At 49.3% G+C, this 17519-nt stretch overlaps 1 protein-coding gene across 4 annotated transcripts in view; it reads right to left on the reverse strand.

The window, feature by feature from the left end:
- Positions 1 to 689: 689 nt before the first annotated feature.
- Positions 690 to 17519, reverse strand: part of SYT11 (synaptotagmin 11) — a 17103-nt gene continuing 273 nt past the window's right edge. The window contains exons 2-6 of one of the 4 annotated variants that reach the window (XM_039702253.1): positions 11435 to 12252; positions 9261 to 9384; positions 2995 to 4145; positions 1585 to 1669; positions 690 to 979 (exon numbers count right to left, since the gene is read on the reverse strand). In XM_039702253.1, the coding sequence (XP_039558187.1) occupies positions 3835 to 4145; positions 9261 to 9384; positions 11435 to 12252 (1253 nt within the window). In that variant the 3' untranslated portion in view covers positions 690 to 979; positions 1585 to 1669; positions 2995 to 3834. Of the gene's footprint in view, positions 1670 to 2382; positions 2781 to 2994; positions 4146 to 9260; positions 9385 to 11434; positions 12253 to 17519 lie in introns of those variants that run through there. The other 3 variants (XM_039702250.1, XM_039702254.1, XM_039702252.1) reach the window with 3 other exon arrangements.

Genomic DNA, 17519 nt, shown 5'->3' on the forward strand with positions numbered 1-17519 from the left:
CACGGAAACGCGGCTGGGACTCCCAGGGCGGCACGGGACAGACGTGCAGGAACGACGGGCAGGCAACGCCGGACACGGAGCCGGCAGGGACAGCTCGGCACGAACACAGCTCCCAAGGGACGGAATTCCTCATCCATGGAATCTGCACCGGCAGGGACAGCTCGGCACGAACACGGCTCCCAAGGGACAGAGAATTCACTCATCCATGGAAAACACGGCTCCCAAGGGACAGAATCCACTCATCCATGGAATCTGCAGCCGGGAGCGGCAGGGACAGCTCGGCACGAACACAGCTCCCAAGGGACGGAATTCCTCATCCATGGAATCTGCACCGGCAGGGACAGCTCGGCACGAACACGGCTCCCAAGGGACAGAGAATTCACTCATCCATGGAATCTGCAGCCGGGAGCGGCAGGGACAGCTCGGCACAAACACAGCTCCCAAGGGAGAGAATTCCTCATCCATGGAATCGGCACCGGCAGGGACAGCTCGGCACGAACACACACAGCTCCCAAGGGAGAGAATTCCTCATCCATGGAATCAGCACAAACACACACAGCTCCCAGGGGACAGAATTCCCTCATCCATGGAATCGGCACAAACACACACAGCTCCCAAGGGACAGAATTCGGACAGAGTTCGCTTATCCATGGAATCTGCAGCCGGGACCGGCAGGGACAGCTCGGCACAAACACACACAGCTCCCAAGGGACAGAATTCCTCATCCATGGAATCTGCAGCGCGACACCGGCAGTCACTTACACTCCTCCGGCTCTGGAGTAGGCATGCAATAGCGTGAGTACAGGTATGTGCAGCTGTGCTATTTACTTCTTGTTCTTTGTTCCCATCTCGTTGTTGTTGTAGACTCTTAGTGCCCTGCAAAAGCCACATCACCTAAAGACAACTTTTTAAAAATGATTTTTCTTATAATTTTTAAATTCTGTTGTAGAATCTTAGTGCCCTGCAAAAGCCACATCACCTAAAGGCGACTTTTTAAAATTATTTCCTGTAATTTACTAATTCTTTTTGTTGTAGACTTTCAGTGCCCTGCAAACCCCACATCACCTAAAGACAACTTTTTAAATGATTTCTTACAATTTATTAATTTTTTTTTGTTGTAGAATTTCAGTGCCCTGCAAAACTCACATCAACTAAAGAGAACAAATTTTGTTTTTATTTCTTTCTTATCACTTATTCTTTTTTTTTGTAGAATTTCAAAAACCACTAAATCAATTAAAGACAACCTTTTTTTAAAAATTATTCCTTTTGTATCATTTATTACTAATTTTTTTGTTTTAGAATTTTAGTGCCCTGCAAAAACCACATCAACTAAAGACAACGTTTTAAAAATGATTTTTCTTATAATTTTTAAATTCTGTTGTAGAATTTTAGTGCCCTGCAAAAACCACATCAACTAAAGACAACGTTTTAAAAATGATTTTTCTTATAATTTTTAAATTCTGTTGTAGAATTTTAGTGCCCTGCAAAAACCACATCAACTAAAGACAACGTTTTAAAAATGATTTTTCTTATAATTTTTAAATTCTGTTGTAGAATCTTAGTGCCCTGCAAAAGCCACATCACCTAAAGACAACTTTTTAAAAATGATTTTTCTTATAATTTTTAAATTCTGTTGTAGAATCTTAGTGCCCTGCAAAAACCACACCAACTAAAGGCGACTTTTAAAAATCATTTCCTGTAATTTACTAATTCTTTTCGTTGTAGACTTTCAGTGCCCTGCAAACCCCACATCACCTAAAGACAACTTTTTAAATGATTTCTTACAATTTATTAATTTTTTTTTGTTGTAGAATTTCAGTGCCCTGCAAAACTCACATCAACTAAAGAGAACAAATTTTGTTTTTATTTCTTTCTTATCACTTATTCTTTTTTTTTGTAGAATTTCAAAAACCACTAAATCAATTAAAGACAACCTTTTTTTAAAAATTATTCCTTTTGTATCATTTATTACTAATTTTTTTGTTTTAGAATTTTAGTGCCCTGCAAAAACCACATCAACTAAAGACAACGTTTTAAAAATGATTTTTCTTATAATTTTTAAATTCTGTTGTAGAATCTTAGTGCCCTGCAAAAGCCACATCACCTAAAGGCGACTTTTTAAAATTATTTCCTGTAATTTACTAATTCTTTTTGTTGTAGACTTTCAGTGCCCTGCAAACCCCACACCACCTAAAGACGACATTTTAAAATTACCTCTTATTAATTTTTGTGTTGTAGACTCTTAGTGCCCTGCAAAAGCCACATCACCTAAAGGCGACTTTTTAAAATTATTTCTTATTAATTTTTTTGTTGTGGTAGGATTTTAGTGCTTTGCAAAAACCACATTACCTAAAGACGACATTTTAAAATTACCTCTTATTAATTTTTGTGTTGTAGACTCTTAGTGCCCTGCAAAAACCACATCAGCTAAAGACAACTTTTTAAATTATTTCTAATAATTAATTAATTTTTGTGTTGTAGACTCTTAGTGCCCTGCAAAAACCACATCACCTAAAGACGACTTTTTAAAATTATTTCTTATTAATTTTTTTGTTGTTGTAGGATTTTAGTGCTTTGCAAAAACCACATCACCTAAAGACGACTTTTTAAAATTATTTCTTATTAATTTTTTTGTTGTTGTAGGATTTTAGTGCTTTGCAAAAACCACATCAGCTAAAGACGACATGTTAAATGATTTCTAATAACTCATTAATTTTGTCTTGTAGGCTCTCAGTGCCCTGCAAGAACCACATCACCTAAAGACGACATTTTAAAATTATCTCTTAATTATTTTGTTGTGGAATTTTAGAGCCCTGCAAAAACCACATCACCTAAAGACGACATTTTAAAATTATCTCTTATTAATTTTTGTGTTGTGGAGTTTTAGAGCCCTGCAAACCCCACACCACCTAAAGACAGCATTTTTAAATTATTTCTAATAACTCATTAATTTTTGTGTTGTGGAGTTTTAGAGCCCTGCAAAAACCACATCACCTAAAGACGACATTTTAAAATTATCTCTTAATTATTTTGTTGTGGAATTTTAGAGCCCTGCAAAAACCACATCACCTAAAGACGACATTTTCTAATTATTTCCCGTAACTTATTAATATTTTTTGTTGTATAATCTTAGTGCCCTGCAAAAACCACATCAGCTAAAGACGGCTTTTTTAAAAAAAAATTTTCCTATAATTTTTAAAATTTTGTTGTAGACTCTTAGTGCCCTGCAAAAACCACATCACCTAAAGACGACTTTTTAAAATTATTTCTTATTAATTTTTTTGTTGTGGTAGGATTTTAGTGCTTTGCAAAAACCACATTACCTAAAGACGACATTTTAAAATTACCTCTTATTAATTTTTGTGTTGTGGAGTTTTAGAGCCCTGCAAACCCCACACCACCTAAAGACGACATTTTTTAATTATTTCTAATAATTAATTAATTTTTTTGTTGTAGAATTTTCGTGCCCTGCAAAAACCACATCACCTAAAGACAACATTTTAAAATTATCTCTTATTAATTTTTGTGTTGTGGAGTTTTAGAGCCCTGCGAACCCCACACCACCTAAAGACAACATCTTTAATTATTTCTAATAACTCATTAATTTTTGCGTTGTGGAGTTTTAGAGCCCTGCGAACCCCACACCACCTAAAGACAACATCTTTAATTATTTCTAATAACTCATTAATTTTTGCGTTGTGGAGTTTTAGAGCCCTGCGAACCCCACAGCACCTCAGACGGCGTTTGAAGGATTCCCCACACCCCGTGAGCCTCCTGCCGCAGGCTCCCGGTGCCCGTGCCCGCCGGGCCGGGCTGGCCCGGGCCAGGCGCGGCTCAGCACTCGCTCAGGCCGTGCCACTTGGCCAGGGCGCGGCCGGGGCTGCGGCACACGAGCTGCCAGTGCTCGCTGCCCGCGGCGCTGGCGCTGTGGCGGCCCAGCACCAGGCGGCCCACGGGCTCGTTCTTGGTGCTGCGCTCCAGGTTGATGACCAGGAACTCCACGCTGAGCTCGGGCAGCAGCTCGGCCGGGATGTCGTAGCTGAAGGCCTCGTTGAACACGGGGTTCAGCGTGCACTTCTTCACGTGCGTCTTCTTCTTGGCGATGCGCTTGCGGCCGTAGTAGATGTTCACCTTCACGTAGGGGTCTGCGGGGAGACACGGCCACTGACACGGCCCGGGGGCACGGGGGGAATGGGGGGCACTGGGAGAAAATGGAAGGAACTGGGAGAAACTGGGGGGCACTGGGAAGCACTGGGAGGAACTGGGAGGGACTGGGAGGAACTGGGGGGCACTGGGATGAACTGGGAGGCACTGAGAGGAACTAGGAGGAACTGGGGGGTACTGGGAGAAACTGGGAGGTACTGGGAGGCACTGGGAGATACTGGGGGGCACTGGGAGAAACTGGGAGGAACTGGGAGGTACTGGGAGAAAATGGAAGGAAGTGGGAGAAACTGGGGGGCACTGGGAGGCACTGCTGTGGGCTGGGGGGAACCCACAATCCCATTTCACACCTTCCTCTATCCCACGTACAGGTTTGGGCTGAGAGGAACTTCAAAATCCCATTTCACTCCTGCTCATCTAATTTCACACCTTCCTCTACTCCAGGTAGAGGTCTGGGCTCTGCTTTGGGCTGGGAGAAACTTCAAAATCCCATTTCACACATTCCTCTACCCCAGGTAGAGGTTTGGGCACTGGTTTGGGCTGGGAGGGACTTAAAAATCCCATTTCACACCTTTCTCTACCTCAGGTACAGATTTGGGCTGGGAGGAACCTCAAAATCCCATTTCACTCCTGCTACTCCTGCCCGTCCCATTCCACACCTTCCTCTACCCCAGGCAGAGGTCTGGGCTCTGCTTTGGCCTGGGAGAAACTTCAAAATCCCATTCTATTCCTGCTACTGCTGCCCATCCTATTCTAAATCTTCTTCTACCCCAGCTGGCTCCAACCAGGCATTGGACACACCTTCCTCTACCCCAGGTACAGGTTTGGGGTCTGGGCTGGGCTGGGGGGGACTGAAAATCCCATTTCACAACTTTCTCTACCTCAGGTACAGATTTGGGCTGGGAGGAACCTCAAAATCCCCTTCCATTCCTGCCCATCCCATTTCACACCTTCCTCTGCTCCAGGTGGCTCCAACCAGGCCTTGGACACACCTTCCTTTAACTCAGGCAGAGATCTGGGCTGGGAGGAACTTCAAAATCCCATTCCACACCTTTCTCCACCCACGTAGAGGTCTGGGCTCTGGTTTGGGCTGGGAGGGACTTAAAATCCCATTCCACTCCTGCTACTCCTGCCCATCCCATTCCACACCTTTCTCCACCCCAGGTACAGGTTTGGGCTGGGGGGAACTAAAAATCCCCTTCCATCCCTGCCCATCCCATTCCATCCCCTTCCACTGTCCCAGGTGGCTCCAGCCTGGCCTTGGACACCTCCAGGGATGCAGGGGCAGCCCCAGCTGCTCTGGGAAATCTGGTTTTTATGCATTTAATCCAAAGATTGGGGAGCTCAGTGGGAGAAAATGGAAGGAACTGGGAGAAACTGGGGGGCACTGGGAAGCACTGGGAGGAACTGGGAGGGACTGGGATGAACTGGGAGGCACTGGGAGAAACTGGGAGGAACTGGGAGGCACTGGGAGATACTGGGGGGCACTGGGAGAAACTGGGAGGTACTGGGAGAAAATGGAAGGAAGTGGGAGAAACTGGGGGGCACTGGGAGGCACTGCTGTGGGCTGGGGGGAACCCACAATCCCATTTCACACCTTCCTCTATCCCACGTACAGGTTTGGGCTGAGAGGAACTTCAAAATCCCATTTCACTCCTGCTCATCTAATTTCACACCTTCCTCTACTCCAGGTAGAGGTCTGGGCTCTGCTTTGGGCTGGGAGAAACTTCAAAATCCCATTTCACACATTCCTCTACCCCAGGTAGAGGTTTGGGCACTGGTTTGGGCTGGGAGGGACTTAAAAATCCCATTTCACACCTTTCTCTACCTCAGGTACAGATTTGGGCTGGGAGGAACCTCAAAATCCCATTTCACTCCTGCTACTCCTGCCCGTCCCATTCCACACCTTCCTCTACCCCAGGCAGAGGTCTGGGCTCTGCTTTGGGCTGGGAGAAACTTCAAAACCCCATTCTACTCCTGCTACTCCTGCCCATCCTATTCTAAATCTTCTTCTACCCCAGCTGGCTCCAACCAGGCATTGGACACACCTTCCTCTACCCCAGGTACAGGTTTGGGGTCTGGGCTGGGCTGGGGGGGACTGAAAATCCCATTTCACAACTTTCTCTACCTCAGGTACAGATTTGGGCTGGGAGGAACCTCAAAATCCCCTTCCATTCCTGCCCATCCCATTTCACACCTTCCTCTGCTCCAGGTGGCTCCAACCAGGCCTTGGACACACCTTCCTTTAACTCAGGCAGAGATCTGGGCTGGGAGGAACTTCAAAATCCCATTCCACACCTTTCTCCACCCACGTAGAGGTCTGGGCTCTGGTTTGGGCTGGGAGGGACTTAAAGTCCCATTCCACTCCTGCTACTCCTGCCCATCCCATTCCACACCTTTCTCCACCCCAGGTACAGGTTTGGGCTGGGGGGAACTAAAAATCCCCTTCCATCCCTGCCCATCCCATTCCATCCCCTTCCACTGTCCCAGGTGGCTCCAGCCTGGCCTTGGACACCTCCAGGGATGCAGGGGCAGCCCCAGCTGCTCTGGGAAATCTGGTTTTTATGCATTTAATCCAAAGATTGGGGAGCTCAGGGCAGCCCCAGCTGCTCTGGGCACCTGTGCCAGGGCCTCACACCCTGCCAGGGAGGAATTGCTGCCCCAAACCCCCCCGGGTGCAGCCATTCCCTGTGCCACACACAGCCCCAGTCCCTGCTGGCTCCCTGCAGCACTGCGAGGCCCCAGTGAGGCCACCCCAAACCCCACCCTGAGCACCCACCCTTGCTCAGCAGCCCAACAAAGCATTTTAATTCATTTGCAATCTTTGCTGCCAGCAGAAGGTACTGGCAAAGAATAAAGTTTAAAACAAAGCCTCTCTTTTCCCCCAGCTGCTCTTTATGCAGACTCTGGTGAGGATTACAACCAAGGCACCAGGCACTGGGGGATTTTTTTTTTCTTCATTCCACACAAGTTTTGCAGGCCCTTGCCCAGCTGGCACTGCCTCTTTTTCACCTATTTTTTTTTCCCAGCTGAAATGGGCTGTAAAATGTGCATAATACAAAGATCATATAAATAAACAGTGTTAGTCACAAGAATCTGCAGGTAGAACATCACTGCAAGTTTTATCCTGTGGTTGGAGACTACAAACACAGCTTTTCCTTTTTTATGTCCTTAAAGAGTAAAATGTAGGGCCTACAATAACTCAGCCTAGTGTGCATTCCCTCTGAGTCCCTGCAAACCAGGACTGGGTTTGCTCTCAGTTACAGAATCACCATTTGATCCCAATCATTTCCCCACAATCCTGAAGAGAATTTGCTAAGGGGATTCCGGAGTGGGAAAATCAGTGAGACAGCAAAGGCAGAACAGCTGCTCTCCTCTCTTCAAACAGCACAACAAGGAGGAAAACACCCAAAACCAGAGGTTTTGGGAGCAGAACCTGACCCCCATGGGCTGTCTCCTTCTGTCAGGGGTTGTACAGAGCCACAAGGTCCCTCCTGAGCCTCCTTTTCTCCTTTCCCAGCCCCCTCAGGAATTCTCCAGCCCCTTCCCAGCTCTCTCAGGAATTCTCCAGCCCATTTCCATCTCCTTCAGGAATTCTCCAGCCCTTTCCAGCTCCCTCAGGAGTTCTCCAGTTACTTTTCCATCTCCCTCAGAAATTCTCCAGCCCTTGCCAGCTCCCTCAGGAGTTCTCCAGTTACTTTTCCATCTCCCTCAGAAATTCTCCAGCCCTTGCCAGCTCCCTCAGGAGTTCTCCAGTTACTTTTCCATCTCCCTCAGAAATTCTCCAGCCCTTGCCAGCTCCCTCAGGAGTTCTCCAGTTACTTTTCCATCTCCCTCAGAAATTCTCCAGCCCTTGCCAGCTCCCTCAGGAGTTCTCCAGTTACTTTTCCATCTCCCTCAGAAATTCTCCAGCCCTTTCCAGCTCCCTCAGGAATTCTCCAGTTACTTTTCCATCTCCCTCAGAAATTCTCCAGCCCTTTCCATCTCCCTCAGGAATTCTCCAGCTCCTTCCCAGCTCCCTCAGGAATTCTCCAGCTCCTTCCCAGCTCCCTCAGAAATTCTCCAGCCCTTTCCATCTCTCTCAGGAATTCTCCAGCTCCTTCCCAGCTCCCTCAGGAATTCTCCAGCCCTTCTGGACACATTCCAGCCCCTCCAGGTCTTTCTTGTCATGAGGAACCCAAAACTGAGCCCAGGATTTGAGGCTCCTCAGCAGTGCCCAGCTCAGGGGACGGGCACTGCCCTGGTCCTGTGCCACCTGGGCACACCTGGGCACAGCTGGGCACAGCTGGGCTGTTCTCCTCACACCACTGGCCTCACCCCATGGATCCAGGGTGTTGTGGATCCAGCACAGAGCTGCTGCCTGCACGAAGAGCTCCCAGCAGAAAGAATTGGGCTGCTCTGCACAACCATTCCACTCCAATCCCACTGATTTTTTTGTGGATCTTCACCATCTGAGCCCCTCAGGCTCTTCAGGAGCTCAAATTCCACTGATTTTTTGTGGACCTTCAGCAGCTGAGTCTCTCTTCAGGAATGTCCTGAAAGTCTCACTAAGTCTGCCTTTGGGGATCTGTTATTAAAGGGTTGTGAGGGGTTTAGGAGCTCAAATTCCACTGATATTTTTGTGGATCTTTTTTTTTGTGGATCTTTCAGGCTCTTCAGGAGTGCTCTGAAGGTCTCACCAAGGCTGAGGGGATCAGAGGGGCTTAGGAGCTCAAATTCCACTGATATTTTTGTGGATCTTTTTTTTTGTGGATCTTTCAGGCTCTTCAGGAGTGCCCTGAAGGTCTCACAAGGCTGCCTTTGGGGATCTGTTACTAAAGGGCTCCAAGGGGTTTAGGAGCTCAAATTCCACTGATTTTTTTGTGAATCTTTTTTCTGTGGCTCTTCAGGAGTGCCCTGAAGGTCTCACCAAGGCTGCCTTGGGGGATCTGAGGGGTTCAGGAGCTCCATCACAGCTGACTGATGGAGCACTCAGAGCAACCCAAAACCCTTAAGAAGAATTTGAGGAAAAATATATACACAGCCAAAATCTCCAGCTAAGACAAAGGAAAGGTGAATTTGGGGGATTGATGTTTTTCAAAGGTGGAGAAAATAGCTTCTACCTGAGAGGCCAGTGATGTCCATCTTTGGCAAATGCCTGGCCTTCAGCACCACCACGGTCATCCTCTGTGCCACGGGCTGGTAGGACAGGGACACCTGCAGCTCCCCTCTGCTGATGCACTTCTGCAGAGAAACACACACAGCTCCTGAGCACAGGCTGCTCCTGCACACAGGCAGGTCCCCAAGTGTGCTCTCCTTGTGTTAAATGCTCAAAAAGTTGGAAAATGAGCCCCAGGGGTCTCAGAAGGGGAAGCACCACGTGCTCATCCCACAGCTGCAGCATCCCCAAGCCTGGAAATCTGCATTTCTAGGAGGGGAAAACTTGGTGGGACTTCTGAGAGAGGAGAGGCCAAGGCTGCCTTTGGGGCTCTGAGGGGTTTAGGAGCTCAAACTGCAGATTTTTTGTGGATCTTCAGCAGCTGAGACTCTCTTCAGGAGTGTCCCAGCAGTCTCACCAGGGCTGCCTTGGGGGATCTGAGGGGTTTAGGAGCTCAAATTCCACTGATTTTTTTTGTGGATCTTCACAAAGAGCTCCTCAGGCTCTTCAGGAGTCCCCTGCCAGTCTTGCCAATGCTGCCTTGGGGGATCTGAGGGGTTTAGGAACTCAAATTCCACTGATTTGTTTGTGGTTTCATGGCTGAGGATCTGCATTATTCCTGCTTGTAAAACATGGAGGCTCCTGGATCAAAAGCTCTGGGGTCCAAAACAACCATATCACACCAAAAATATCAATTTGGGGAAAAAGCAGAATTTAAAAACAGAATTTGTGGCTGAGGATCTGCATTATTCCTGATTGTTAAACCACGGAGGCTCCTGGATCAAAAGCTCTGGGGTCCAAAACAGGCCAAAGAGTGACACAACATGGAAATGACTTCTATGTTCCTTTTGAGGATCTCTTTGGTCAGCTGGACCTTCCCAGTAATTGGATCCACACCTAAAAGGTAGATATATCACCAAAAATATGCATTTGTGGGAAAAACAGAATTTATGGCTGAGGATTTGCATTATTCCTTCTTGTAAAAGCACTGAGGCTCCCTGAGATCTCACTGAGATCAAAATTTCTGGGGTCAAAAACGGGGCAAAGAGTCACCCAACATGGAAGAGATCCTTTTGAGGATCCCCCTGGTGAGATGGACCTTGCCAGTTCTTAAATCCACCCCTGAAAGGTGGATATATCACCAAAAATATGAATTTGGGGGAAAAAGAGAATATATGGCTGAGGATCTGCATCATTCCTGATCTGAGGCTCCCAGATCAAAAAGCTCTGGGGTCAAACACAGGGCAAAGAGTCACCCAACATGGAAGAGATCCTTTTGAGGATCTCCCTGGTGATCTGCACCTTGCCAGTGCTGGGATCCACCCCGGCAAGGTGGATGTATCATACCAAAACATGAATTTGGGGAAAAAACCCAGAATTTATGCCTGACAATCTGCATTATGCCTGCTTGTAAAACCATGGAGGGTCCCAGATCAAAAGCTCTGGGGTCAAACACAGGGCAAAGAGTCACCCAACATGGAAGAGATCCTTTTGAGGATCTCCCTGGTGAGATGGACCTTCCCAGTGCTCAGATCCACCCCTGCAAGGTGAATATATCACCAAAAATATGAATTTGGGGAAAAAACAGATGGCAGAGGATCTGCCTCATCATTCCTGATCTGAGGCTCCCAGATCAAAAAGCTCTGGGGTCAAGCACAGTGTAAAGAGGGACCTAACATGGAAGAGATTTACTTGTGTGTTCCTTTTGAGGATCTCCCTGGTGAGATGGACCTTGCCAGTGCCCGGATCCACCCCTGCAAGGTGGATATATCACACCAAAAAATGAATTTAGGGACAAACCAGATGGCAGAGGATCTGCCTCATCATTCCTGATCTGAGGCTTCCCGATCAGGATCTCTGGGATCAAACACAGCCATATCACACCAAAAATACGCATTTGTGGAAAAACCAGGATTCATGGCAGAGGATCTGCATCATTCCTGATCTGAGGCTCCCAGATCAAAAAGCTCTGGGGTCAAACACAGCCATATCACACCAAAAATATGCATTTGTGTGAAAACCAGGATTCATGGCAGAGGATCTGCATCATTCCTGATCTGAGGCTCCCAGATGAAAATCTCTGGGGTCAACAGACCTTTGTGTGACCCAGCGTGGAAGCAGGGTGACCACACTCACCTGGATGTTCCTTTTGAGGATCTCCCTGGTGATCTGCACCTTGCCAGTGCTGGGGTCCACCCCGGCAAGGGGCACCATCACCTCCCCGATCACGTCATCGCGGGAGAAGCGGTCGAAGCTGAGCACCAGGAAGTGCAGCACCAGGTCCTGCAGCTGGCTGTAGGGGATGCCATAGAAGGTGAAGGTCTCGTCGAACACGGGCTCCAGGGTCTTGCGCAGCACGCGGGTCTTGACGCGGTGCCGCTTGTCGGGCAGAATTGTCATCTTGATGTAGGGGTCGGAGCTCTGGGTGTGCTCATCCATCACCGGCAGCCCGTGGGCCTCCTGGATGGTGACCACCAGGGCCTTTTTGGGGAAGTTGTAGTCCACTGAGAAGGTCAGGTCTCCCAGCGTGACGTCGTCACCAGGGGAAGAGGGAGAGGAGGTTTTACTCCCTCCCGGAGTGAGGCTTTGATCTGGGCTGAGTTCATCTCCGTAATCGACTTTGATGGGGAGCTGGTCGACCTGGGGGGGTCCATCTGGAGCTTTGTTGGGGCCCACCAAGCCAGCCTCAGCAGCATCCAGCAGCAGGTTGCCCCCGCTGGCCCCCTCCTTGGCCGTGCCGCTCTTGTCTCTCCGGATCCGGTTGATTTTCTTCTTGTTGCTCAAGGTCTCCGGGTAGATGCTGATGCCTTTCAGCATGTGAATGAATTTGTAGGGGGGGGTTTTGTGCTTCTTTTCTGCTTGCTGGTGACAGCATGTCCACACAAAGACTGTGACTGAGACAGAAACCACCAGCACAGTGGCTCCAATGAGTCCTGCCACCACGGGGGACACATCTGTGGGAAGAGGAGGCAGTGAGGAGCAGCCTTGCAGATCTACACATCCCTGTTGTGCTTCTAATTCTGGGATCTGCCCATCACAGCTTCCCAACATTTATTTCTCACACTCCTGAGGCATGTCTGACCTGTTTTCCATGAGCTAAGTAAGGATCTCTGTCCTGCCACCACGGGGGACACATCTGTGGGAAGGCAGTGAGGAGCAGCACACCTGGCTGCAGATCCACACACTCCTGTCACAGTTTTAATTCTGGGATCTGCCTGTCACAGCTTCCCCAGACATCACTTCTAAATTTAAATTTATTTCTCACACTCCTGAGGCATGCCTGACCTGTTCCATGAGCTAAGGATCTCTGTCCTGCCACCACAAGGGACACATCTGTGGGAAGACAAGGCAGTGAGGAGGAGCTGTGCAGATCTACACATTCCTCTTGTACTTTTAATTCCAGGATCTGCCAGCACAGCTTCCCCAGACATCACTTCCATCTCTAAATTTATTTCTCACAGTCCTAAGGCATGTCTGACCTGTTTTCCATGAGCTAAGTAAGGATCTCTGTCCTGCCACCACGGGGGACACATCTGTGGGAAGGCAGTGAGGAGCAGCACACCTGGCTGCAGATCTATACACTCCTATCATGTTTTAATTCTGGGATCTGCCTATCACAGCTTCCCAAAATTTATTTCTCACACTCCTAAGGCATGCCTGACCTGTTCCCTGAGCTGAGTAAGGATCTCTGTCCTGCCACCACGGGGGACACATCTGTGGGAAGGCAGTGAGGAGCAGCCGTGCAGATCCACACACTCCTGTCACAGTTTTAATTCTGGGATCTGCCTGTCACAGCTTCCCCAGACATCACACATCACTTCCAAATCTAAATTTATTTCTCACACTCCTAAGGCATGCCTGACCTGTTCCCTGAGCTGAGTAAGGATCTCTGTCCTGCCACCACCAGGGCAGACACAGCACACCTGGCTGCAGACCCACACACTCCTGTCACACTTTAACTCTGGGATCTGCCTCTCACAGCTTCCCCAGACATCACTTCCATCTCTAATTTTATTTCTCACACTCCTGAGGCATGCCTGACCTGTTCCCTGAGCTAAGGAGCTCAAACTGTTGATTGCCTTCTCTTGCCAAACCCAGCTCCTGCATCACCAGCATCTCCATAGGAACGCTGCCTCTTGATCTGCAGGAAGCATTTCCTTTTATTTTTTTAATGCCCTGTTCAGGAATGTTACACAATTCTGTTTCCACAACAGGGAGGGAGTAATAAATATGGCCGTAATGCTGGATTTGAGATAGCTTTCATTAATAATTTTTAAAATATCCCTTTGCCCTGAAATGGTTGTTTTGCCCTGGCCTTTGTGGCTGAAACCTGAAATCTCCCATGGAAATCCAGTCTCCAAACCAACAGACAGAAATCCTGGCCTTGGATTTAGGGATTATCTGATATTTCCTAGATTTTATGCCAACTGTGTTAATCAGTAATGGCAAGGCAGAATTTAAAAAAAAAAAAAAAAGAATTAAGAAAACTCCTAAAAATGTTCATTTTGATTTGCTGATGGATGACTTTGGAGAAGTTTGGCCAAGGCACAGAATGAGCCCAGGGTGCTGAGCTCCCCAGGGCACTGCTCTGACATCCTGCAGCAATTCTGAGAGCTCTCCAAGCCTGGGCTGGACGGAGAGCACGTGCAGCAGAGGGAGATGCAAGAAGAACTGGGGTTGTTCAGTCTGGAAGGGGAGGAAAAGGAGGGGATTTTTTTCTCTCTTCAGTTTCTTGGTGGGAGGTTTTAGGAAGGTTTAAGTTTCATGTAAATGATTTTTGTATTCCTGGTTTTAAAGCCATTTTCTTTTATTTTTCAGAAGCCAGCAGACAAACAAACAAACAAACAAAAAGCCCTCCAACCCTATGTTTATTTTTTTCACAATTTGTCCAAACCACTCCTTTACCAAAAACCCCTGGCATGACAATCGTGGCAGCACTCAAATGAGACAGCTGGTTAAAAAAATGTAAACTTGTCTCATTTTCCTCTTCATTCTGTACCACAATCAGGAGGAAATAATTTCTAATCTCATCCTTGAAGCTACAGAGAGCACCATGAATTTGGATTTTCTCAGTTCTTCCCACATCACCATTTACTGAGGCTAACAGGCTGTAAACTGAGCACCCGACAGAATCAGAGAAAATTATTTTGCCTGCTCCCAAAAGTGGAAAAAAACCACTTTTAGCTAGACAGAAACCCTTCTGACCTGCAGCTGGAATCTCTGGCTGATTCCACACAGAAACCTGTCCCAGGTCTCACTGCAGAGCCTGGGATTGAGTTAAATCCAGAGAGAAAAATTCATAATATTGACAAAACACTGCCCCAAAAACCCAACTTCAGTTTGTTATTTAATGTTCCCTCTTTGATATGAAGAAAATTATCTTAAACAACTCATTTGGAGAGAACTCAGCTTAAAATAATTTGGTAATGTGTAAGAAAAATGCTGAAACCCCATTCTTATTCTTATTCTTATTCTTATTCTTATTCTTATTCTTATTCTTATTCTTATTCTCATTCTTGGTGTCTGTTTTATTTCTATTGTGTCCTCACAGGATCAACTCTTGTACCTTCATTTCTTGCACCTCTGATGGGACAATTACAGAAGCAGCACCCAACAGCCACAGCAGAAAGCACCAAATAAATATTTTCCCTCACTGAATTATCATAAATCTAAAAATTATTGCAACTCTGAATATTATCTCGACTCTGAACATTATCTCATCCAGCGCCTGTTTGTGCCTCAGTTATTCACAATTCCCCTTGTCCTGGATGAAACCAAACCCTAATGGTTCTGGGCCCAAAAAACATCCCAAACCCAGCGGTTCTGGGCACTGAAACCATCCCAAACCCAGCAGTTCTTGGTCCCAAAACCATCCTAAACTCCAGTGGTTCTGGGCCCCAAAAACATCCTAAACCCCATCGGTTCTGGGCCCCAAAACCATCCCAAACCCATTGGTTCTTGGGCCGCAAAATCATCCCAAACCCAGCGGTTCTCAGCCCCAAAAACACTCCAAACTCCAGCTGCTCTGGACCCCAAAAACATCCCAAACCCATCGGTTTTGGGCCCCAAAACCATCCCAAACTCCAGTGGTTCTGGGCCCCAAAACCATCCCAAACTCCAGTGGTTCTGGGCCCCAAAAACATCCTAAACCCCATCGGTTTTGGGCCCCAAAACCATCCCAAACCCAGTGGTTCTGGGCCCCAAAACCATCCCAAACTCCAGTGGTTCTGGGCCCCAAAAACATCCTAAACCCCATCGGTTTTGGGCCCCAAAACCATCCCAAACCCAGTGGTTCTGGGCCCCAAAACCATCCCAAACTCCAGTGGTTCTGGGCCCCAAAAACATCCTAAACCCCATCGGTTTTGGGCCCCAAAACCATCCCAAACCCAGTGGTTCTGGGCCCCAAAACCATCCCAAACTCCAGTGGTTCTGGGCCCCAAAAACATCCTAAACCCCATCGGTTTTGGGCCCCAAAACCATCCCAAACCCATTGGTTCTGGGCCCCAAAACCATCCTAAACCCCATCGGTTTTGGGCCCCAAAACCATCCCAAACTCCAGTGGTTCTGGGCCCTAAAACCATCCCAAACCCAGCGGTTCTGGGCCCCAAAACCATCCCAAACTCCAGTGGTTCTGGGCCCTAAAACCATCCTAAACCCCACTGGTTCTGGGCTCCAAAACCATCCTAAACCCCATCGGTTCTGAGCCCCAAAACCATCCCAAACTCCAGTGGTTCTGGGCCCCAAAAACATCCTAAACCCCATCGGTTTTGGGCCCCAAAACCATCCCAAACCCAGTGGTTCTGGGCCCCAAAACCATCCCAAACTCCAGTGGTTCTGGGCCCTAAAACCATCCTAAACCCCACTGGTTCTGGGCTCCAAAACCATCCTAAACCCCATCGGTTCTGAGCCCCAAAAACATCCCAAACTCCAGTGGTTCTGGGCACTGAAACCATCCCAAACCCAGCAGTTCTTGGTCCCAAAACCATCCTAAACTCCAGTGGTTCTGGGCCCCAAAAACATCCTAAACCCCATCGGTTTTGGGCCCCAAAACCATCCCAAACCCAGTGGTTCTGGGCCCCAAAACCATCCCAAACTCCAGTGGTTCTGGGCCCCAAAAACATCCTAAACCCCATCGGTTTTGGGCCCCAAAACCATCCCAAACTCCAGTGGTTCTGGGCCCCAAAACCATCCCAAACTCCAGTGGTTCTGGGCCCCAAAAACATCCTAAACCCCATCGGTTCTGAGCCCCAAAACCATCCCAAACCCAGCAGTTCTGGGCCCTAAAACCATCCCAAACCCCAACAGTTCTGGGCCCCAAAACCATCCCACACTCCAGCGGTTCTGGGTCTCAAAACCATCCCAAGCCCCAGTGGTTCTCTGCCCCAAAACCATCCCAAACCCATTGGTTCTCGGCCCGACGCCGCCGGGCTGGGCCCGCACGGGGCTCAGCGGGGTTTGCAGCTCCTGCACCGCCCCCGCGGCGCTGCCGGTACCGGCTCCCGGCTCGGCCCGGGCCGCTTGCCCCTGCCCGCCCCCGAGCATCCCCGGCGGCCCGGGCAGGCCCCGCCTTGTGCCGCCGGTGCCGGTGCCGCAGCCGCCCCGGGGAGCGCGAACAAAGGCCGGGGCGCGGCGCGGCCCGGCACAGACATCACGTCATCGGCCCGGCTGCACCTGCCCCGGCCACCGCCGGCACCGGCCCCGGCCCGCGCCCAGCGCTGGCACCGGCCCAGCGGCCGCGAAGGGAGCGGCACCGCGGGGGCGGAGGGGCGAGGATGCTGAGGGACCGGGGATGCTGAGGCACCGGGCCGGGGCCGGGCGATGCTGAGGGCCCGGGGGATGCTGAGGCACCGGGGATTGTGAGGGAGCGGGGCCGAGCGACGCAGAGGGAGCGGGGCTGGGCGATGCTGAGGGGCCGTGGCGTTTGGAGGCCCCGGAGCGGCGCTCCCGTCCCCGCGCGGCCACAGCGGGGCCGAATTCGCCGCGCACGGCCCGGCCCCGAGGGCGGAGGGGCCGCGGGATGCTGAAGGACCGGGATCGGGGGATGCTGAAGGACCGGGGGATGCTGAGGGGGCCGGGGGATGCTGAGGGGCCGCGGGATGCTGAGGGACCGCGGGATGCTGAGGGACGAGGCGATGCTGAGGCACCGGGACCGGGGCCGGGGGATGCTGAGGGGCCGCGGGTGCTGAGGGGCCGCGGGCGGGGTGCGGCGGCCCCGGAGCGG

This window comes from Passer montanus, unplaced genomic scaffold (assembly GCF_014805655.1).
Source record: "Passer montanus isolate IOZ18808 unplaced genomic scaffold, ASM1480565v1 scaffold154, whole genome shotgun sequence".
NCBI classification, from domain to species: Eukaryota; Metazoa; Chordata; class Aves; order Passeriformes; family Passeridae; genus Passer; species Passer montanus.